This window comes from Barbus barbus (genome assembly GCF_936440315.1).
Source record: "Barbus barbus genome assembly, chromosome: 7".
In the NCBI taxonomy this organism is placed as follows: domain Eukaryota; kingdom Metazoa; phylum Chordata; class Actinopteri; order Cypriniformes; family Cyprinidae; genus Barbus; species Barbus barbus.
Genome location: NC_136735.1, coordinates 38120131 through 38143259, shown reverse-complemented (window position 1 = coordinate 38143259; position 23129 = coordinate 38120131). Strand labels below are relative to the sequence as shown.

The 23129-nt window shown below is 43.2% G+C and overlaps 4 protein-coding genes across 9 annotated transcripts in view; 1 reads left to right on the top strand and 3 right to left on the bottom strand.

The window, feature by feature from the left end:
- Window positions 1-1559: 1559 nt before the first annotated feature.
- Window positions 1560-5921, bottom strand: LOC306872518 (polycomb protein eed). Its single transcript, XM_079421119.1, has 12 exons — window positions 5738-5921; window positions 4203-4355; window positions 4037-4129; window positions 3770-3835; window positions 3522-3647; window positions 3341-3422; window positions 3176-3267; window positions 2462-2595; window positions 2277-2382; window positions 2036-2194; window positions 1873-1946; window positions 1560-1798 (listed from the first exon to the last, which is right to left on the bottom strand). Exons 1-12 carry the CDS (start codon window positions 5852-5854, stop codon window positions 1672-1674), a joined length of 1329 nt encoding a protein of 442 aa, XP_079277245.1. The 5' UTR covers window positions 5855-5921; the 3' UTR covers window positions 1560-1671.
- A 2964-nt stretch (window positions 5922-8885) lies between these two features.
- LOC306872508 (NF-kappa-B inhibitor zeta-like) lies at window positions 8886-15940 on the bottom strand. 5 transcript variants are annotated; one of them, XM_079421100.1, is made up of 12 exons: window positions 15677-15940; window positions 15468-15580; window positions 15327-15360; window positions 15153-15241; window positions 14215-14507; window positions 13201-13306; window positions 12904-13050; window positions 12250-12313; window positions 12001-12164; window positions 11806-11916; window positions 11515-11682; window positions 8886-10560 (listed from the first exon to the last, which is right to left on the bottom strand). In XM_079421100.1, the coding sequence occupies exons 1-12, from the start codon at window positions 15843-15845 to the stop codon at window positions 10516-10518; spliced, it is 1503 nt and encodes a 500-aa protein (XP_079277226.1). In that variant the 5' UTR covers window positions 15846-15940; the 3' UTR covers window positions 8886-10515. The 5 variants fall into 5 exon arrangements, with proteins under 5 accessions (XP_079277226.1, XP_079277225.1, XP_079277224.1 ...); XM_079421099.1 differs by having other exon boundaries at window positions 15453-15580; window positions 15677-15897; XM_079421098.1 differs by having other exon boundaries at window positions 15438-15580; window positions 15677-15869.
- A 112-nt stretch (window positions 15941-16052) lies between these two features.
- On the bottom strand, window positions 16053-21949 carry LOC306872507 (centrosomal protein of 97 kDa-like). 2 transcript variants are annotated; one of them, XM_079421096.1, is made up of 11 exons: window positions 21875-21949; window positions 21430-21575; window positions 21115-21273; window positions 20940-21041; window positions 20727-20840; window positions 19779-19945; window positions 19136-19300; window positions 18592-18701; window positions 17582-18164; window positions 17411-17486; window positions 16053-17279 (listed from the first exon to the last, which is right to left on the bottom strand). In XM_079421096.1, exons 1-11 carry the CDS (start codon window positions 21933-21935, stop codon window positions 16914-16916), a joined length of 2049 nt encoding a protein of 682 aa, XP_079277222.1. In that variant the 5' UTR covers window positions 21936-21949; the 3' UTR covers window positions 16053-16913. The 2 variants fall into 2 exon arrangements, with proteins under 2 accessions (XP_079277222.1, XP_079277223.1); XM_079421097.1 differs by having other exon boundaries at window positions 16056-17279; window positions 21115-21187; window positions 21875-21946.
- A 178-nt stretch (window positions 21950-22127) lies between these two features.
- The window catches only part of LOC306872336 (large ribosomal subunit protein eL24), a 2800-nt gene continuing 1798 nt past the window's right edge, over window positions 22128-23129 (top strand). Inside the window, exons 1-3 of the mRNA XM_079420842.1 lie at window positions 22128-22165; window positions 22291-22366; window positions 22674-22784. Of these exons, the coding sequence (XP_079276968.1) occupies window positions 22161-22165; window positions 22291-22366; window positions 22674-22784 (192 nt within the window). The 5' untranslated portion in view covers window positions 22128-22160. The remainder of the gene's footprint in view (window positions 22166-22290; window positions 22367-22673; window positions 22785-23129) is intronic.

Here is a 23129-nt window from a genome sequence, read left to right as displayed (position 1 = left end):
AACGTTTAACATAAATGTGACCCTGGAGCACAAAACCAGTCAGAAGGGGTCCATTTTTCGAAATTGAGATATATGCATTTGAATAAATCATCTCTCCATTGGTGTATGGTTTGTTATGATAGGACAATATTTGTCTGAGATACAACTATTAGAAAATCTGGAATCTGAGGGAGCAAAAAAATCTAAATATTGAGAAAATCTCCTTTAAAGTTGTTCAAATGAAGTTCTTAGCAATGCATATTACTAATCAAAAATGAAGTTTTGATATATTTACAGTAGGAAATTTACTAAATATCTTCATGGAACATGATCTTAATATCCTAATGATTTTTGTCATAAAAGAGAAATGTATAATTTTGATCCATACAATGTATTGTTGGTTATTGCTACAGATATACCTGTGTTACTCATGACTGCTTTTGTGCTGCAGGGACAGGAATATCAAGAAGAGCTTTAACACAAATATCATCACACTAGTATTTTATATTTTTATAAAACAGAAGAGCTCATTTTCAGTGTTATCAACTTGGCAGTTTTGTTGCTAAATTGATCAACTTTTCAGACTACCCTAGCAACTCTTTCTTCCAAAAGCACCTAGCAACTTTTGATAAGTGACTCAAACAATAAAAAGGCACACATTTACCATTTAAATTACAAAAAAGAGCAAACCAAAGATGCCTAGCAGTACACACATCACCTGAATTAAGTTAGCTGATATTTGCAATTGTTTAATTGAATCATAATAATAATTGAATGTTTATTTATGAACACTTTGTTAGTAACTTGTTCCTGTGATTGTTGATCAGTCAGAACACTGTAAGAAAGATGGAAAAGATGCTAGTAATTTCCCAGGATATTATCCGCTGTAACCTGAACACACAGAATACAACGCATCATTAAAAATGCAGGTGAAAATCCTTCATATTAACAGTAGATTGTGCTCTATTTTTACAGACTCTTCTGAAAGTGTAACTACTAATACACTGCTTAAAAATATTGTTTTACTGGTTTACTAGCTAATAAAAAAAAAAAACTTACATTGTAATCGTTCAAAAATGTGTACGTTTTCAATAATTCAATTGAAAAATATTTATATTATATTATGCATTTATATTACTTTATGAACAAATCTAAATTAAAATGTATAAAATAGAATTTTTCTGAGCTTTGATGTAGTGATGATTTAGCGTCGTGATTAATGACATCACAACCTCATTTAGCAACAAATAGACCTTCCTTTAGCGACTTCCCCTGAAAACTAGTTGGCAACACTAAATATCATTTTAACTTCTAAATATATCAGTCGTGTGCTTTTTTTGCATTAGAGTCAAGCAGTAATTACAGGTCAGTGCACATTAGATACATTTACATTTTGACGAGTAGTAAAGCTAATAGCGAATAGTAATAGTTTTTTGCCCGACAAGATTGAAATGTTCCTGTTTTAATTTAAGAAATCAGGTGAATTAGTAAATACCTGTTGATCACCATCAGTGTGGAAAGAAGTGTTGGGTTTAATTGAACAGCTTCATTTGAATGGGTTTGAAAAACAGCAAGGAGTTGGTTAGAAAAATAGATTTTATTAAAGTCAGTCAAGAGAATGGCAAAGAAAAAAGCTAAAGACAAAAGCAAAGACAGCAGAAGCCGACGATGGATGATTTGAGCAGTGAAGGATCAGCGCAGACGATCCCAGCGCCAGATCGAGGCATCGTCACACACCGCGATCAGAATACCGCTGTCCCGACTGAAGCTGGTCTGTCTGATCGCAGACGTGCATTTGGGCAGCGTGAGCGTCGTACACCTGAGCACAACACAAGCAGAGTTCAAATAAAGCACAAATACAGAGCCAAGGACAGCTCAAACCAGGAATCTTACTTTGCTTTATGAGGATCCTCCACTTCCAGGTCCCAAACATACAGCTTGCCAACTTGATTCCCAAGAGCTAACATCTGCGGAGGTGAAGATACACACTCTTGATGTTCGTACTAACGCTACTGTCAGTCACTTTCAGTTCACATGTCTATCAAGAGCCTCAAACCTTCTGCCAGAAGTCCATGGAGAAGCGCATGTACCAGATGTCACACTGACTGTAATCGAAGCGGCCCAGGATCGTCACGTTAGACTCGTTCGGTTTGATGTGGTCGATGTCGTCTTCCATCTTCCCAGGTTTCCAACACACAATTGCATTTTCACACGACTACAAAACAACACACGACAAATGATTACAGCCAGACTAATAACGATGTATTAAACCCCGAGTCTCGTGCTGCAGAAAGTACCTTTGAAAGAATCAAATCGCCGAGCCAGCGGACGCAGTCCACATAGTTCCTGTGAATGTCTCGAGTGGAGAAGTCTGGGAAGTGAATCTTCTGAGACACGAAAGGCCTGTGAATGTATTTAGGAGAGACGAGCTGAACGCACTGCTGAAGAGCTGCAGAGCGCTGGAGGAGAGGCGAGGACTCACCGGTTGGTTTTGCTGGGGTTATACTCGTAGGAACCGCGGATGGCTTTCTGCATCCGCTCAGAGTTGATCCTCCACAGCTTCAGAGAGTGATCCATCCCACAGGACATGATCTTCTCACCAAGCAGGTCAAAATCCTGAAAGCACAACGACTAATGTCACCATGCACTGTTTCTGTACTCACAAAGGCTTTTTAAGTGTTTTATTTTTTATTGCATTTAAAACAGGATTCCTTTAGATAGGATTTTACAATATTTGCTTAAAGTTGTTCTGTAGGTCATTGTTGATGAGAAAAAGTGTAGCCTACTATCATCAGTCTTTGCAAATATAATCTAATTCTTTTGTCTTTATAAAGATATATTTGCATAGATGGACGAATACAATAGTCTGCTTTTTTAAATGTGTCCATTTGCATTAAGCACTTGTCTATAAATTACATTTACAAAATAAGCCTACAATAGCAGAAATTAGATTTTTTTTGTGAACGTAAAGGTCCCCGATTAATGAACTTGTTAATGAGGGAAAAAAATATTTTATTGTTGGTCAGTTTAGTTCATACATATTATACAGTTTTGTGTTCTAACAGCACAAATAAACTCGAGCTTTACCGGAGTTTTACATGATTCTTTGGTTCTTTTGAAGTGCAGGTATTGCGAGATGTAGTAAAAACTGAATCTGATCAACAACAGCCAGGATACTCGATCACTTTACACTCACCGCGCTCAAGACCTCGTCGCGATGGCCCTCGATGCCTCCGAAGATGGCCACCAGAGTGTCTGTCTGAACGTTCCAGAGGCGCAGCGCGTGATCTGACAAACACACGGCAAACCATCAACAACCTGCTCTGAGCGGACCGTGCGCCGTGAGAGCAGAGATCTTTACCTTTACTGACTGACAGCAGAAGGTTCGGGTCCCTCGGGTGGAATTTGAGCTCGTTGATAGCATTTCCATGGCCGACATAATGCTGCAAACGACATGAAGACATCAGCGTAAACCGGGTTAGAGAAGCAGCAGACGCACTAATGCAGGTCATATTCCACATTAACTGAGCGTCTGGACTCACTTTGACACACTGCATGGTGATGTGGTTGATGACGCGGATGATGCCACGCGATCCGGCCACAGCCAGCAGCGGGTGACTGGTGCTAGAGTCGAAGGTCCAAGCACAAGTGTAGAAGTTCTCATCTGCCTAGACAGCGCAAGAATCAAGGGAATAACAAGAGACACTGGCCCAAATCTGCAGAATAACCTCACATACTTCAAGATAAAACCCAACCGTCTGACGGTTTTTACTGTGTCTGAAAAGGATACGTCCGCATCTACATACGACTGCAGCAGACGGATCTCTCCTTGAGAGTGACACTCATATAGAGTGACCTGCAAGAACAAGACACACCCCACATGAGGAAATCTGCAGAGACATGAGTGTGTGTGTGTGTGTGTGTGTGTGAGAGAGTGAGTGTGTGTGAGCATGTGTGTGAGAGTGAGTGAGTGAGTGTATGTGTGAGTGTGTGAGCATGTGTGTGAGAGTGTGAGAGTGAGTGAGTGAGTGTGTGTGTGTGTGTGTGTGTCACTCACTCGGTTGCTGCCGATGGTTGCAAACACCAGGGGGTCTCCTTCTTTGCTGTGCCAGTTGAACTGCACTCCGAACAGCGGCTGCCCATGATCCTCCTGCACGACACACACATCACCGTCAGAGTGTCCTCACTAGTGCACACTACAGAAACACCACAGGCTCACTTACCCTCAGACTGTTGACACACTTGAAGGAATATTTGCACTTCTTGGACTTCCACTTGCCTTTGCCCCAGCTCTTTCTGCCCGGGGCATTGGCTGTGTTTGTAGGAGTGTCGGGCCGGTCCGGGTTCGTGCCGCTTTCAACGCTGACCGCATCATCCTGAGAACATCAGACATCTGATCAATCACAGAATCAACACGAGACATCTGACAGAGATGATAGCTAGGTGGCATGAATGTTGAGCTGCTTGGCAATCGGCTTTGTTTTAGCTTTTTGAACAATTTGAACCTAATATAGTTTGGAAATGTACAGCTAGATCATATATTTGTATGATTAAGTCACTAAATTGGGAGTTAGGACATGTGGATGGATTTATTTTGGATGGATCCTGGTAATGCGGCCTACTCTTCTACAGCTGGGAGGATAATAGGAAACTATCGCGGAGCAAACATCTTCAAGTAATTGTTTCCCTCTTCTCCTTACAACGGCACAACCTGGACATTTGAGTGATTTACATTTTTTTTAAGTAGTCTGAGAAGATGTGCATCTCCTTTGGCTCCTGAAGCTAAGAACATACTGCAGTTAAATGGATTCTACGACTCAGACCTCGCCCAAGGAGTTAGAAACCTGGGAGAAATTATATTGGTTCAATAGGTACAATTGTTGGAAATCACCCTGCTTCTTGTGGAACTGCTGTGGATATTAAAAGACAGCTGACTGAGCAAAGCATGTTTGAAGGAATCCTCAGAGATGCTATTCTGGAGGACACTTCATGAGGAACAGATCGACTGATACTGCCTTGATTCAGATTCTGCAGCACTGGCATGAAGCACTTCACAGCTCTCTCAAAATGGATATGCATGCTGTTTTTGTTGATTCCACTCCAGCTTTTGACACAATTGATCACTGTCGTCTGCTACATTCATTAGCTGACTTGCATATTTTTACCATGGTACTGACATGCTATATTAGTGGTCTTAAATGATCTAAATGCATGCTATTATGGAAGACCAATGGTTAAAAAAATATGCTGCTGATCCAGTCACAGAGGGATCCTGACCTGCAGGAGTTCACACTGGTGATGAATGGATATCCTGTTAATATTAATATCCTCTAATGATCCATGGGACGCTCACACGGAGTTCATGATTTCAAAGCTGCCTGTATCTGAACTATTTTTACTCGTTTTATAGGTCAATGATTGTTTTGGAGTATGTGTGTGTTTGACAGATTTCAGGGTTTTGTGCTGCAATATTCAGTCAAACTTCAAATAAAGCTAAATTAATCACGGAATCCACATGTAATCGAGTCAGAGCACATGATGCAGCAGAAAATAAACTCCTCACATATTATCATCACTGTCGCTGTTCTTCATCATCTTCTGTATTAAACCACACTAACTCAATCCCTAGACAATAACACAGTCATGTTTGTGTAGAATAAGATAAAAACACAAGTCAGATCCTGAGGAGACACGCCTGAGACACAAAGACAAACCGCACAAACACACATTAAACACATTCACAGCACAGGTCACCTACATTGTCGTCTCCTGACAGATCGGGGTTGCTGTTTTCATCACTGCTTAATTTCTGCTTTTTATTATTCGGCATCTCGTTTCCCGCCTCGGCGTGAGATTCAGACATCTTCCTCGGCATCTTCCTCCAGCAGCACTGCCACACTGCCGGAAAGCAGAGCGTGCGCTCATGCCACACTGCCGGAAAGCAGAGCGTGCGCTCATGCCACACTGCTGCAAAACAGCGCGACAGCTGCCGTAACACTGCGCGACAGCAGAGGGAGACACGCGACAGAACAGAGGAAAGTTTGCCTTTTTCATGCCTAGGTGTGCTAATAGTTTACAGCATTTACGTTTTTTTTAAGTCAACATCTCAGTTTATCAAACTGCATCTGAATCAAATCGCACTGAAATCATTTGAAGCGTTATAGAATAACTGAGGTTTATCTTTAGCAGAGATAGTTGATTAATATTTAATTTGGATTAACTCGATTATCTAGACAGTCCTAGACCTTTGACTTCCATCATTATAATTAAAGACAAACACTAGTAACTGTGATTAATCATTATTCAGATATATTGACAAACCCATCCGACATCAATCACTACATTATATCTAATATATATTTACTATGAGTTCAGCATGGGCTGTATTAAACACATTTATATTCCTCCTGTAGGCCCGGTCTGAGAGAGAAGCATGACATGATATTATTCCTGGCATTATTACACAATAACAGTTCCTGTGATGCTCCTGCAGTTAATTACTGTACTGAATACAGTAAGAATTCATCAGCATCATTAGATGAGTCAGAGTAATAATGCTCGTTTGCGTAAGTTACTATTGCTCTGTTCAGTAACGACCCTCATCAGGAGATTCCTGAACCACGCCGCGGGTCAAAGGTCAGCGGACGGCTACACTGTCTTTATCCATTAACTGTATAAAATATCTCTTCCTTACAATAATTCATGACCAAAACCATTAACTAAATGATTTATTCCTGTCCCTGCAGCACAAAAGCAGTCATGAGTAACACAGGTATATCTGTAGAAATAACCAACAATACATTGTATGGATCAAAATTATACATTTCTCTTTTATGCCAAAAATCATTAGGATATTAAGATCACGTTCCATCAAGATATTTAGTAAATTTCCTACCATAAATATATCAAAACTTAATTTTTGATTAGTAATATGCATTGCTAAGAACTTCATTTGAACAACTTTAAAGGAGATTTTCTCAATATTTAGATTTTTTTGCTCCCTCAGATTCCAGATTTTCTAATAGTTGTATCTCAGACAAATATTGTCCTATCATAACAAACCATACATCAATGGAAAGATTATTTATTCAGCTTCAGATGATGTATACATGCATACACTTAAGACTGGTTTTGTGGTCCAGGGTCACATAAAAAGTGAAGTGAAGTGACATACAGTCAAGTATGGTGACCCATACTCAGAATTCGTGCTCTGCATTTAACCCATCCAACACACACACACACACACACACACACACACACACACAGCAGTGAACACACACACACACACAGCAGTGAACACACACACACACACACAGCAGTGAACACACACACACACACACACAGCAGTGAACACACACACACACACACACACAGCAGTGAACACACACACACACACACACACACACACAGCAGTGAACACACACACACACAGCAGTGAACACACACACACACACAGCAGTGAACACACACACACACACACACACAGCAGTGAACACACACACACACACACACACAGCAGTGAACACACACACACACACACACACACACACACAGCAGTGAACACACACACACACACAGCAGTGAACACACACACACACACAGCAGTGAACACACACACACACACACACAGCAGTGAACACACACACACACACACACACACACAGCAGTGAACACACACACACACACACACACACACACACAGCAGTGAACACACACACACACACACACACACACAGCAGTGAACACACACACACACACACACACACACAGCAGTGAACACACACACACACACACAGCAGTGAACACACACACACACACACACACACACACACACACAGCAGTGAACACACACACACACACACACACACACAGCAGTGAACACACACACACACACAGCAGTGAACACACACACACACACAGCAGTGAACACACACACACACACACACACAGCAGTGAACACACACACACACACACACACACACAGCAGTGAACACACACACACACACACACACACACACACACAGCAGTGAACACACACACACACACACACACACACACACAGCAGTGAACACACACACACACACACACACACACAGCAGTGAACACACACACACACACACACAGCAGTGAACACACACACACACACACACACACAGCAGTGAACACACACACACACACACAGCAGTGAACACACACACACACACACACACAGCAGTGAACACACACCCGGAGCGGTGGGCATTTATGCTGCGGCGCCCGGGGAGCAGTTGGGGGTTCGGTGTCTTGCTCAAGGGCACCTCAGTCGTGGTATTGAGGGTGGAGAGAGCGCTGGACATTCACTCCCCCCACCTACAATCCCTGCCGGCCCGAGACTCGAACCCGCAACCTTTGGATTACAAGTCCGACTCTCTAACCATTAGGCCACGACTTCCCCATAGTTTGAGTGTATGTCATGAATTTTCTAGTCGAATACTCTATAAAAAGCCAGCAGCAGTGGGATGATGCATCAGTGCCGGGAATCTGACTCGGACAGGAAGTAAGGCACCTGCAGGAGGAAGTGGGAGTTCCCATGAGACTTCTGCTCTCTGTGACCAGTGGTTAGTAGTTTTAATATCAGTGTGATTTAGAGAAACCTTCCTGTGTTCTTTCTGTTTGATTGTGTTTCAGCGTCCTGCTCTGTTTGTTAACGAGGAGCTCGTCAGCTTGTTGTTCCTGAATCTTCAGTTAAAGTCATGTTACAAACTGCCTCCAGCATGTAAACAGAGAATGAAAAACTCAGAAAGGCTTTTGTTTGATGATCTCCAGCGGCTGTTGAGCTCAAACATGCAGACACACCGGTTTAGACTTCACCTCTTCCAGAAAACCCACGGAAGAAGAAACACAAACCATACGGTGGACTCACAGCAGAAATTATAATCTGGCGTGTGCTTTTATTTGATCTACCACAAAAATAACAATATTGTGGAAAGTTATTAAAGTTAAAAACTCTGGTATAAGATACAGTAGTGTTAGACACGTCAAACTGGCTCATCATAATTATTTATTTAAATGAAGTGCATGAATGAGAATCAGTTCTCTGGGATTTCTGGCTCAGGTTCATGAAACTTGAGGCTCAGAGCTGTGAGAATATTGTGGTTTCATGTTTCTGTGTAGATTATTTTTATAGACCAGAAAAACAAGAGTTGCGCTGCAATGTGACAAATGCAGAAGTCGAGGTTATAGCTGATGATTTAAAGGCTTTTGCTGGTTCCCAAAAGTCCTCTGAGTTTCACCAAACTCTCCAGAATATGAGGAAATCTCCCGTCTGTTATACAATCACAGAGATCTTCTCAAACTAACAGAGGTCAGCTTACACGAGAGGGGGATCTGCTGGGATATACTGTTCTCATCTATCTTCTGTGGGTCTGTCGTACATGAATGAGGGTTTTTGTCATTGTGTTGGTTTTAAAGGGATTTCAAAGTTCAGAAGCAGATGAACACTGCCGTGACAAATACTTCACCAGGTTAACCCTGTGCGATCACTTTAGTACTCTTTCGGTTTCCTGAATTCCTGTAAGCGGTGTGTGCTGCTCGCTTGTGTTTCAGTCGGATTGTTTCCTGCTTTACATCAGTTTCTGCTCTTTTGTTTTGACTGTCTTCTGAAATCTGACACGAGACGGAAACTCTCAAGAGAACAGAAAACACTAACAAGGAAACTTTATTTAGGACTGAATTACAGCTGATTATTAAACTCTATATATCATCATGTGCAAAGGAAACTCGAACAGACTCCTGATGCACAATGAAAAAATAATGCTCAATGACATGTATATATAAAGAGAGAAAGAATAACAATATATACCAATCCCATCACCACAAGAACTCATCCTCATGCAGATACATGTAATAGGAGCTGTTATAACGCCATCTCTTTATGTCTTCATCAAAAAGAAACACCTTTATGTGGATTTTACTGTTGATTCTGATCAAACACAATAATCAAAGTTATACAGAATAATTAGAGGACTTCTGGAGAATGGCATGACCTCATAAAAAGTTAATTATCAATGGAAGAAAGTCCCAGAATAACACGCTTGAACACACCTGAACTCAACAATCAGGCCGTTCTGGTTCAGCTGGTTTAAAGTTACTGAGTATCGTCTCATGTTTAACCTTCTAACAAAACACACCCCAGACTAATAACAATAACATGGATATAGTTACATATAGAGATTATAGTTTACAACCTTTTACACACCAGAGCCAAATGCAACGCTTCAGATCTGCCACCGATTCACTTTCTTCCTCTTTAATGACGTGTCCTCATTTATTATGACTTTCTGAATAATCCTTCCTCATAACACTGGATTCCTCTTCTGACGTCCGGTGACTTCTCGGAGGCGTTGCGCTCACGTTCCTGTGCCGTCTACTACTCAGTAGTGAACAATGATAAAACTGTTTCATGGAAACAACCGACATCTGCCTGCGGCGGCAAATGAATCTGTAGAGACCGGCTGCCTGACTGACAGCGATTCTGGAGAAGAACGGCTCGCTCGCTCAAGAGCGGGACTGTGCTCCTTTACCTTTCAGGATCCGACGCACCTGTGGAAACACACAGAGACATCAGTCACTGGAAAGCACTAGCCGGGTTGCGCAAAATTGAAATCGCATAAAACATTTGTGAATAAGCACCATTTCCATCCAACGAGTCAACGAGAACAAAAACATCACTTCCTGATAAACTAGCAGTAAATATCACTAAGAAAAGTAGGAGAAGCCACTGATTATATTAATTCTCACATATAATAAATTACTTCGGAAGAGCAGATGTGAAACACAAATGCGGTCTTGCTTTCACTGAATTCAATGAAATGCCTTTAACTGAAAATTGAGTTTACTATTCTCCTTGTGCATTATTAGACACTATTGTTCCTGTTTAATACTGTAAAGCTGCTTTGACACAATCTGTTTTATTAAAAGCGCTTGATAAATAAAGGTGAGAGCATGTGGTCCAGATGGAGAACCAGTGAAGGTACGGCTGAAAGCACGCAGTGACGCAGGAATCACATGATAATAAAAATGCAGTCTAGTGTAAGATGCACAGCACCAGTGCAACACATACATATTATTATCATTATAATGAGATTAAACATAATAGAAAGCTGTAAAGTCTTTGTGCCGCAGTGTTTCAGCGCATCAGTGATGCATTCGCATAATTGTGTGTAGATGGGTATAATATTGTAATATTATTCTAGATAATAGTTATAATATGTTTATGTTGGGTATTTATCTGATTGAACTCATAAGATACATTTGTATGAGGAAATGAACTTGCTAGCAGAGCGATTCAGATTAGCGGTGTTCATCCACTCTTCAGTTTCAGCGATCAACATTAGTTTCATATGTTCTTTTTCTAAGATATGATGCATTGTTAATAATAACTAGCAGTGTTATTTTTCCCATCATCAACAGTATGTTTTATTGAGACGTTTTCGGCATGATGCGCACACAGCCGGCCCCGAGTGAATGAGGAATGGTTCTCTGATGTTCTCTGACCTGGTCTCCCAGCGGCCCGTCGGACACCAGCTGCGCCGGCTGCTCGTTCTCCAGGTTCTTGGCGCTGGGGTCGGCTCCTCGTCTCAGCAGCAGTCGCACCGCGTCCATCTGAGCCAGCCGACCCTGCAGAGCGCTGGCCATGTGGAGCGCAGTGTTCCCGTTAAACGCCTGTCGATCAGAGAGCCAGAGGTCAGATCAGAGAGCCAGAGGTCAGATCAGAGAGCCAGAGGTCAGATCAGAGAGGTCAGATCAGAGAGGTCAGATCAGGAGAACAGCGGGAGGCTCACTCACCTTTGTGTTTATGACAGAGAAGTAGTTGGACTGGTCCAGAAAGAGGCGCAGCAGCTCGACGTTGGCCTCTTCGGCGGCCATATGCAGAGCGGTGCGGCCACTCTTGCGGTCCTGTTTGAAACACGATGAAAACACATGAGTTAGGATGACCATCAGACACGATCACACCTGAAGCTCCAGCAGAAATATGTTCACCTTGGCTTCCAGCGAGGCACCCATCAGCAGCAGAGTGCTGACACACTCGGCCAGCAGCTTCCTCTTCTGCAGCAGAGCCGGACTCTGAGCGCACGGAGGGCCAAGGCTCAGCTCCTGCAGCACGGCATTGTGGGACAGCACCGCCACATGGAGAGGCGCGAGTCCTGCAAACACACAACACTTTACTGCGCCTGAATTCATCACATCAAATAACCAGCTCAGATGAGTCCGTTTCTAAAACACACTGACCGTCATAGTTGACCACCTCCAGGTTGACCAGCCGCCCGCTCGTCTGCATGAACTTCTGGATGGCCTGAGGAGAAACAGAGAGTTTACTACTTACACAATTCCCAAGAAAGCTCTAGAAAACAGATCTCAACACGTTCTGCCCCATGGCATTCTGGGAGAAGCCGACGGTTGCGTGCCACGACCTGTTGACAGTTAAAGGCTGACAGAAACACAGGCATTTTTTTGCAGTCTTATCAAAAGAGCTGTGTAGTGCGGCCAGGCAAGGGAATTTTCTGCCTGCGTTGTGTGCCTCTTTTTTGAGGAAATGCATTTTAGTTTAGCATGTTATGAGGAAGTCAGTTAGCGGCTGGTTAAATAAACACTGAGCATCTGATTAAATGATAGATGAGGACTGTTGACAGAAGATGATAAAACGATAAGAGGAAAAACAGCGGCTGACAGACACACGCAGGTTCATAAGGAAATACTGTGTTGTTATTAACTGTAGGGATGGGTCAGGCTAGTCCGCCTCTGACTGGTCAGTTAGTGGTTGTGTAATTAAATGAAGGAGAGTGTTTACATGTAGACTGCAGTGAGTCTTGTTCCTATTACACATACTGAATGCACAGGTTTATTCATTTTATTAGTATTAGCTGAGATCATATGCTCCGGTACCTGCAGGGTGGAGCTGTGGCCCTTCTCAGCACACACGTGTAACGGGGCCCGGCCCCAGCAGTCCATGGTGTTGATTTCAGCTCCCAGTAAAAGCAGGTCTTGTGCAATCAGGTGCTGATCTGCGGCAACACTGACCTGGAAAGCGCTCTGTGAGGAGGAAGCACGAGATCACATGAGTAATCGCATCTCAACGCATCTGTCGGTGTTAATGACAGGGCGTGTGCTCAGGTATGTTCCTGTCAAGGTTTGCTTTCACTGACAATCCCATCAGTACAATGGGAGTGTTCTGGGCTGTACCTGGTTGTTGTGTTCTTTCATGTCCAGCATGCCAAGGGCAGCCATTTTCCTGGCGAGGACATACGCCAGAGCTCTTCTGCCCTGAGCCACCGCGATGTGCAAGAACCTGTAATCAGCCAACAATCAGCTAACGACTCGAAGCCACATTCCTCTAAAGAAGCAACAGAGTAGCCCAGCTGAGGCTAGCCATATGTGATCCTGGAGCACAAAACCAGTCATAAGGGTCAATTTTTCCAAATTTAGAATTATTCGTCACCTTAAAGCTGAATAAATAATCTTTCCATTGATGTATGGTTTGTAAGGATAGGACAATATTTGTCTGAGATACAACTATTAGAAAATCTGGAATCTGAGGGAGCAAAAAAATCTAAATATTGAGAAAATCTCCTTTAAAGTTGTTCAAATAAAGTTCTTAGCAATACATATTACTAATCAAAAATGAAGTTTTGATATATTTACGGTAGGACATTTACTAAATATCTTCATGGAACATGATCTTAATATCCTAATGATTTTTGTCATAAAAGAGAAATGTATAATTTTGATCCATACAATGTATTGTTGGCTATTGCTACAGATATAGCTGTGTTACTCATGACTGCTTTTGTGCTGCAGAGTCATATATGTGAATCCTTACACAGTGTCCTAACTACACACGACGCCGCGACACGCGATAAAAGTTATGTTTTCCATGTTAATTTGAGTTTTAATTTGACACGTAAAATGTCTAATTTAGAAACTGTTTCTATTCCGCGACGTTGCGGCTGGAACGTGCTTTATTCAAAGTTAACGTATGTGTTTAATATGAGTTTAAATATAATTTTGAGCTTTAATATATACGAATTAGATTATAAACGTATCCATTTCGTTGTGAGTGCAGAGCGCTTCCAGAGAGGCTCCGCCCACGCACGCTTCTGATTGGCTGTGATATTTGATTGATTCGGTCACGTGTAGTTAGGACACGGTGTTAGACAGTCATGATCTGAAGCGTATAATGTATGATAATGTGCTCACGTGTCTCCATCCCCGTCTCTCGCGGTGAGCTCCGCGTGGCTCAGAGCAGCCAGCTTCTCCTCCTCGTGCTGGATCTGCCACTGGAAGAAGGACACCGGCGGCGCAGCGGTCAGGCCGAGGCCGGGCGAGGAGGAGTGTGTGTTCAGATGCCAGCCGCTGTAAGCAGGGCTTAGGGTCTCAGCGTACAGATCTGGAGCTGGACATCCTCTCACGGTCACAGACTCGATGGACAGAACATCTCCGATGTCCTCCAGCATCTCAGCGTCACAGAACAGGTTCTCACCGCACGGAGACTAGAGAGACACGGAGCAAGAGGTTTAATACATACTCTGCAGATTTCAAAACCAACTAACTAATTATTTAGAGTCTAAACTTCACCTGCGCTCTACACCAGTGTAGTGTGTGTATATATATATATATACTGGTCTAAACAAAAACAGCAGACAGGCTGATTGAAAATGTGCATTCAGTCTCAGCCACCAGGAGGCTGTAAAATGCAACTGTTACGAAATATAGACATATTACTATAATGACATTTAAAACTTCCATAATTTGCGCAAAGCATCACGCGGCATAAGAATAAGATGGAGCGTCAGGTATAGCGGTTCTCCACTCAAACATTACTTTATCAGGCATTACAGGAAAGATGAAAATAACAACATCGATGCTTTTCTGAAGACAGTCGGTTCTCTTTAAAGATGCATTCATAGAAGAGAACCTGCGCCACATTTTGATTTTGAATCGTGCAGTGCTCATTTATTTTATTGTTGGTCAAAACAAATACATCAGTAAACACTGGTATAAAACCCACAAAGATCTTTTCCCAATAAAATAGCAGACTGAAGTCATTATCTTTGACAGGCCTCAGAATCCAGTGATCAGGAGACACTGTATATAAACTGATCAGATAATAAAACAGACTGAGATCAGACACGCACCAGACCGTCTGAGTCTGACACTCGCAGTCTCTTCACCGGACACAGATTCTCCAATTCACTCTTCGTTCTCTGCAGCGCTTGCATTATAGCTGGAACGAAACAGAAGATGATTATCCAGTAACTTTTGACAAACGACGTGCTGTTATTATTACAAATCATCATTGATGTAGTTACCTGGACATTCATTTTCGACTTGATATTGCTGAACCTGTGAAGAAGCACAAGAAAAGCATGAGTGCGCACTCATTGATATGTGCTGCAGCAGCATGAGGGTCTGAGCTGTACCTGGCTGTGGTGTACCTGGCTGTGGTGTACCTGGCTGAGCTGTACCTGGCTGTGGTGTACCTGGCTGTGGTGTCTCTTCTGCAGGATCAGCTGTTTCACGGTGTTCTTCACGCGCACACCCTGATAGCGACTGCGCGCGTCCACTGAGAACAAACACGCTTTCATCAGTTCACCTTCCTCTGAACGCGCTGGAAACTGTCTGCTATGATTACTCGGTCAGTAATTATTAGTGTTCCTACCGTTCTGAGGACTGCCCGCGCTGCTCCAGCTCTGATCCGAGTCAGAGAGCGGAGATCCGGCGGGAGAAGAGCAGCTGTAGAAGGACAGCAGGTGGACCGGACTGGTCATCACATCACTGTCCCGGTCCAGAAGACTCGAGAATCCCTCACAATCTCCGTCGATGATCATCTTCTGCTTCTGTGACACGCGACTCTGAATGACGCGACGCGATGCTCGCTGAAGAACTTATCTGCGCGTGCCGCGTGACGTCAGGACACGCCCCCAGCGGACACAGAGACTGAATCATTAATAATTATATAAACAGAGCTTTCCTGTAAATATGATCATCAACCATTTAACATTTATTTCAGGCCGACAGAACAACCAAGAGAAACTAGACAAAGTAATTATGACTTTATTTTATTGTTATTAATAAAGCGAAGGAATTAATAAATAACGGTAGTCTACAAGATATAAAATATAAAGAAACAAAAGAACACACATCAAACTCGGTTATGCTATCTTATAGATAACGAGCGCCATCTAGTGGTTCTGCTGTTAGTTACCCACCAGCTGCAAGACCGCATAAATATTGTATTTCACACTTTTTAAAATGATTAAACTATTTTACTGTAAATCAAAACAAATCACTTTTTGGTGCATGACACTAATAACCGCATGTTTTATTTCCACTGTGCTGAAATACTGATACCACAACGGTGAAAGTAAAACTTTATTTACAAAAAATGCATTTTAAAATATATAACATAGAAAAAAAGAATAAAAATGTAAAATAAATAAAACTTGCAGCATATGCCACACTGAACACTAGTTGCAGCACATACTGTAAATATCCAGATGCACACATAGAAATATTTACAGAGATTCGGACCGCATCAATTCACATTAACTTCACAGACATACATGCTCCTCTACTCGTGTTGTCCAGGATCTACATTTAAAAGGAAACAAGTCTACTACTAAGTGCACTGAGAGAGCTTGGCACCCTGGGTGTGTAAAGATGTACTTCAACAGAAATCTGTATGCTGAGATCCAGCACATGAATGTACTTCACTGTTAGAGACCGAAGGCAGCAGCGGTCAGTCACACAAACCCCATGGTGGAGTTAAACACGAGCGTGTCTGACTGCTGACAGCATGACTGTGACGTGGAGATAAAAGGCTACAAGTCTACAAGTCTAGCGAAGGCCAGTGATTAAAAAACGAGTCTGACAGAGTCCTCTGCTTCAGACTGCGGTCAGGACAAGAGCTCTTGTTTCCCAGGAGGAGAGAGATGGGACGGTGTTCCTGTTCTGTCGGCCGCTGCTTTATCCTCCTCCTCATCCTGTCGCTGCACAGAGGACAGATACTGCTCTAACAGACTGTCCCCCGCGGCGGCCCTCAGGGGCCCCAGAGAGCGCACGGTCTCTGGAGATCCGGCGGTGCTGCTCAGGCTGTTGTCCAGCGCCGCCGGCCGCTCTCCCGGGGAATGGAAGCCGGACTCTGGGATGGAGATCTCCGTGCGGACAGGAGTCTCTGAGGGAATGCTGGGATCTGACGCTGAACTCTGAGCCGCACTGAGCCGCTCGTTCACAGACGACTGCCACTCCAGCACCACCTGAAGCTGATACACAAACACAACACAGACAGAACTATGAAAATAACCCAGGCCTCCTTTATTTCCCAGCTGAAGACATCTGATAATAGAGGCTTCACTATGATAGCATAAGCAGTTTTCATCATCTTCACACCAACCTGCTTCCATAGGAACTTCACCGCTTCTTCTTGCACACGTCTCTGCAGGCGCTCTTCTTCTTGCTGCTTGCGCACCCTGCAAAACACACCAGTTACTGCCAAATACTGTACACTGTTTAATCTGGCTGAAGTAACCCGATGCACAAACATGTAAACAGTGAAGTGTTTGACCTCTCCAGCTCTGCGGTCAGGTGGACGATGTGATCCTGCATCCTTCTCAAGCGGATCTCAGCACGCACTTCTTTGGCTTGTGGGTGGCAGAGGCGCGTCCAGTGACCCCTCCACCACGCCTGGATCCTGACCGCTGCATCACGCGGCTCACAGGGCTTTAGCTCACACTTCTGCGTCTCAGTCCGGTCCAGATCCTCCGCAGAACCGTTCTGGAACACAGCATCGCTGTTTAGCGCATGCTGCTGCGTGCTACTGTCAGAGCGGTCCATGTGATCCGATCCGTGTGTCAGAGAGGTCACTGACTCCTCCTCCGGTGGGCGGGGCTGTGTGGATGTGGGAGGGGCCAAAGAATCATCAAACTCCTCCTCCCCGCTGTCAGCAGCTGAAGCTGGATGAACAGCAGGGTTAAAGGGCAGGAAAGCAGACTCCGAGGACAGCAGGCTGCCGTGAAGCTTCTCCTCATCGGTCTGCACATCCTCCAGAATCATCCCGTCTTCAGCGGCGGGCGGCGGACGGACCGCAGCGATCACGGCTGAAGACACAGAGCTCATCCACGCGTTTACTTGAACTCCTGGATCCACATCTACAATCAGAATGAAGAACGAATCACTACAGGATATCACACAAAAACACTGAAGGGCAGATTCACTAAAAGAACTGATTCTACAACAACATAGTTTGTTTCAGCCCTCACAGACAATTTATCTGTCATGAGCCTCACAGATTTACATGTGCTAAACTGTCACTGCAAAGGGTGTCTTTACACAGACTGGTTAATACTGCTCAGAGGTGGCATGAATGCATTTATCCAGCACTGAGAGACTGTAAAGAGCGTGTGTAAAGAGGCCTACAGAGAGGAACATCAATGACTTCATTCAAATATTGGAGACGTGGTGCAATGTCAGCACTGAGCACATTTAACTGGATTGCAGGTTACTGGTGAAAGAGATGCAGACATTTGTGCTGAAAACCACACAGAACAGTGTATTAGTGATTTCCACTGATCTGACCTGCCTGAGCGATGACATCTGCGTCTGTGTTCTTCTGGACGTCGAGATGTGTGGGTCGAGACAGACTCGAGCAGTAGGGACGCGTTTGCTGCAGCTGTTTCTGATGCTGTCTGCACACACACAGACACACATTTAAAACACACACACACGCACACATTTAAAAAACACACACGTTGGTTTTTGTGGTTTATGGGGACTCTCCATAGGCGTAATGGTTTTTATACTGAACAAACTGTGTGTGCTATTGCCCTACACCAACCCTACACCTAAACTTAGCCCTCACAGGAGACTTTGTGCATTTTTAGATTTTCAAAAAAACACCATTTAGTATGTTTTTTAAGCCTTTTGAATTACGGGGACATAGGCAGTGTCCTCATAAACCACCTTCATATTGTAATACCTCTGTCATACCCATGTCATTATACACATTTGTGTCCTCATAAACCACATAAACATGCACACACACACACACACACACAGATGATAAGTGAAGCTCCATCAATCAGGTTTTGCTGTGGATTAAATGGTTTGTTTTGGACTCTACCTCTGTTTGTTGAGGATTCTCTCAAGTTTATCATCCTCTGCTGACTGTAAGGCAGTTGTGGCGCTCAGGGGACACGTGGATGCCAAATACTGGACCAGCTGTGCGTGCTGCCCCGGCCGAAACGTTCGTCCTTTCCCTTGACTGTAGAGCCATTCTCCCTTCAGTCTAGAGACACGGCAGAGTGCTGTCATCAGTAACACAGCGGCTTTCTCAAGCCTACATATCACATCAATCAGCGGATCTCTTTAATAACTCTAATTACTGTACACAGGTGTTTGGTCCAACACTCAATCATTGACTTTAATTAGCTCAAATGAGCAGTGTAGAAAAGATCGGTAAAAATGAGGTTGATTCATATTCGACAGAAAATAAGGATAATTTGTACAGTACTTGACGCACTAGATAATTGTTTAGAGGCTGGTGAAATCGAGATGTTAGATGGTCCGCAATTTATTTTGTATTGTTGATGTTGGCCACTACCTGAAAAAGTCTGAGACCAGTAAACGTCTAACGCTGACCCTGTACGATTAGAGCCTTAAAGGACGGTCAAATGCAAAATAATGCGTTACAGTCTGTACAATAATGATTTGTAGCACAACAGTAAAACACAGACAGCAACTCTTGAATAAGGAATCTAACGTACCCCTCTTTTTGTGAAACCACACATCCATCCAGCAGCTTGAGACTGAGACACCAGCTGACGACATACGGGCGATAATCACAGCCGGGCAGAGCCGGAGTGGCCATCACACACGGGTTACTCATGATGGACAGCTGCTGCAGGCAGTATAACGGAGCTAGATACGACACCTGGACATGAGACAGAGTTAAACACTAACATCCATCACACACGGTTAAAGAGCAGGGCTGCGGATTCAAACTTTTATATTCAAATAATGAAATACATTTTACAGTATAATTCATCGGAGGAGAAAAGCCCTCAAATGAAGATCATTTAAATCACATCACATCTAAAACTACTGAACTACTGGTGTATGCCATGCAAACTTACACATCTGGCATTGTGTGATTACTGAACACTGATATCATCATTTGATTAGTAATATGCATTGCTAAGAACTTCATTTGAACAACTTTAAAGGAGATTTTCTCAATATTTAGATTTTTTTGCTCCCTCAGATTCCAGATTTTCAAATAGTTGTATCTCAGACAAATATTATCCTATGATTAATTGTGATCCTTTTTAATCAATATTTTAGTTTTTACACTAAATTAATGAGACATGAAATGGAAATTGCAGGAGTGATTTTATCCAATGGATATTTTTTTGGACTGTTGTCACATCATCAGAGAAGAAGAGAAAAGCAAGAGGGAAGGTACCTGGATTATAGATTACGAGGGCATATGAATTTAAAAACATGACGTGCACAGATCAATCATTTATAAATACAGCAATATTCCATTAAAAAACATAAGAGCTGTCAATTTTGATTTTATGGTCTCTTTAATTTGTCAAACTGATGGATAAACTGATGCTAAACGCATCGGAGACAATACATGAACAAAAACAACTGAGGTGCAGCTAGTCCAGAAGCTGATATGTGCTCAAGCCGTGTCCAGTGTGCTTTACCTCGGTCAGGTCTCGGATCTCGTTCTCGGCGAGCGACAGCACACTGAGCTTCTCTGGCAGGTGAGCAGGAACGCTGCGCAGAGTCGTGATCATGTTTCCATGCAGAAGAAGAGTCTGACAAGAGTCACACAGGTCTTAAATATCACTTACACAATCACCGTCTTCTTTTAACACATTATGGATGATTTACGTCTCAAGACAAAGGGAAATGACCTTCAACATGGAGAGCTTGGTGATGTCTCCGATGTGAGAAATGTTATTGTCTGACAGATCCAGATGCTGAAGGGAAACGCAGTTGTTGAGCTGCTCCATGACCTGCACAAACACACACAGATGCTGATTCAGGATCAGACTCAATGAAACAGGACGGGATGAATGTGGAAAACACCTTGATGTTGTTTCCAGCCAGATTGAGCCACTCCAGATGCAGCAGGTCCTTCAGGCCCTCGATATACCCGATGCTGTTGTTGGGGAGGTTCAGAAAGCGTAAGTGAGTCAGCTTTGAGACGCCCATCATCCGCACCAGACGGTTACAGGCCGCAGACAGCTGTGAACACACACACACACACACACATCTGGACTGACCACAGCTGGACGTGTCATGTGAACACACACACACACACACACACATCTGGACTGACCACAGCTGGACGTGTCATGTGAACACACACACACACACACACCTGGACTGACCACAGCTCACCTGCAGAAGAGGCTCGATACGCTCCAGGTGCTCCAGCTTAATGATGTGGTTCTGGTCCAGAAGGAGTGTGTGTATCTGTCCGGCACTGAAGCACGCCGGATCCAGTTTATGGAGACCCTGACTGGACAGGTCTAATAACCCTGGGCCTGAATACACAAATACAGAGCTTTCTTCATATCAGTTATAATATTCATCATCGAGAGAAATGATTGGTTCTGGATAGTGTCTAACAGCACAAATAACCCCGTCTGAACACAGCAGGTGTTATAAACAGCAGATTTATAATGAAATCCTGTCAGATAATCAGTCTTATATCAACACATATCTGGATATTATGTCAAGCTCGTCAGGAGCTGTTCAACACAATGATACGCTTCTGTCTGTCTGCAGCTGAAACACATCACATTAATTAATCTCACGGAGGAATCGGGTTTATTTCGCATACCCTCGTTATTTGTCATTCGGAGCCGCGGATCGGTGCAGATCTCTCCCTCCATCGCCGCCATCTTTATTTCCCGCGTGTGTCACCGCCAGGCAACCGCTCGACTATTTGATTGGATAATATAATCTGGAAATAATAATAATTTTGGGTATTTTTATAATAACGTGGATTGTATTTATATCTCCATTTTATGTTTACTTTGAAAAAATAATTTATGTTTGCGAAACAAGCTTCTTTATAAACCGCTTACCCACAATTCCTTTTCCTCTTCCCTATCTGAAACGCCGCCATGAAGTGAGTGCAGTCTGTGTTCATCTGTAAACATCTTTAAAGTTATCCGCGGAAAGCGCTCGCAGAAGGGTTCAGATGTTAATAATAAAGAGGATGTATTTATAATAACTCTTATTTTTGATGTGCAGGGTCGAGCTGTGCAGTTTTAGCGGGTATAAAATCTATCCGGGCCACGGCCGGCGCTACGCCAGGATCGATGGGAAGGTAAGCTGAAGTTACTCGTGTGTTTGAGTTCACTGCTGTATTTTAATCAGTGATTATTGATTAATGAAGGACTCTTAGCGAGTTATGATGGGAAGGGTTATGTCTGGCAGTCTTTAGTCTGGTTATCTAGCCTAGCGCTAGCTTGTTTGCTAGCTACAGTGCTAAGCAGATTGAAGAGTGTTTATCTTCTTCAGAGCTGAGAGAAGCCTCTGATCTGGTCTAGTCTGGTCTGAGGTGATGTCGGATCTGGTCTAGTCTGATGTCTGACTGTAGGAGGCAGTGACTGATGCTAATTCTCTCTCTGCAGGTGTTCCAGTTCCTGAATGCTAAGTGTGAGTCTGCTTTTCTGTCGAAGAGGAACCCGAGACAGATCAACTGGACCGTTCTGTACCGCCGCAAGCACAAGAAGGGCCAGTCTGTGAGTCTCAGACCCTCCAGAATACACTCCCTGACTGTTCCTCTCGTGTGTAATCATGCCGTGTTAGAGAGAATCATGTCAATATATATATATATATATATATATATATATATATATATAAAGATTCTCAGTACAAATTAATGACTCTCAGCCAGTGTTGCCAAATTTAGCAACTTTCTCTGCAAATTAGATGATTGTTTTGTTTACACCAAGCAGCCACTCATGTTAAGGATTGTGGGATATTATAGGCAGTGCAGGAGAGCTCTTCATAACGTCACAGACTGATTGTGAGTGTTTGAGACGTGGCTTGATTCTCTCTTAACCCTGAAGGCAGTGTTTTTCAGC

Coding starts and splice junctions, on each gene's coding strand:
- LOC306872518 (XM_079421119.1), bottom strand. CDS start 5,854: ATGCCGAGGAAGATGTCTGAATCTCACGCCGAGGCGGGAAACGAGATG. Junction 2,596..3,175: donor GCGACGAGGTCTTGAGCGCG/GTGAGTGTAAAG, acceptor TTGTGCTTTCAG/GATTTTGACCTGCTTGGTGA. Junction 2,195..2,276: donor GCGATTTGATTCTTTCAAAG/GTACTTTCTGCA, acceptor GTTGTTTTGTAG/TCGTGTGAAAATGCAATTGT.
- LOC306872508 (XM_079421098.1), bottom strand. CDS start 15,845: ATGATCATCGACGGAGATTGTGAGGGATTCTCGAGTCTTCTGGACCGG. Junction 11,917..12,000: donor GTGCCTCGCTGGAAGCCAAG/GTGAACATATTT, acceptor TGTTTCAAACAG/GACCGCAAGAGTGGCCGCAC. Junction 11,683..11,805: donor TCTCTGTCATAAACACAAAG/GTGAGTGAGCCT, acceptor TCTGATCGACAG/GCGTTTAACGGGAACACTGC.
- LOC306872507 (XM_079421096.1), bottom strand. CDS start 21,935: ATGGCGGCGATGGAGGGAGAGATCTGCACCGATCCGCGGCTCCGAATG. Junction 21,576..21,874: donor CCGAATGACAAATAACGAGG/GTATGCGAAATA, acceptor TTGTGTATTCAG/GCCCAGGGTTATTAGACCTG. Junction 17,487..17,581: donor CTGACCGCAGAGCTGGAGAG/GTCAAACACTTC, acceptor TGTGTTTTGCAG/GGTGCGCAAGCAGCAAGAAG.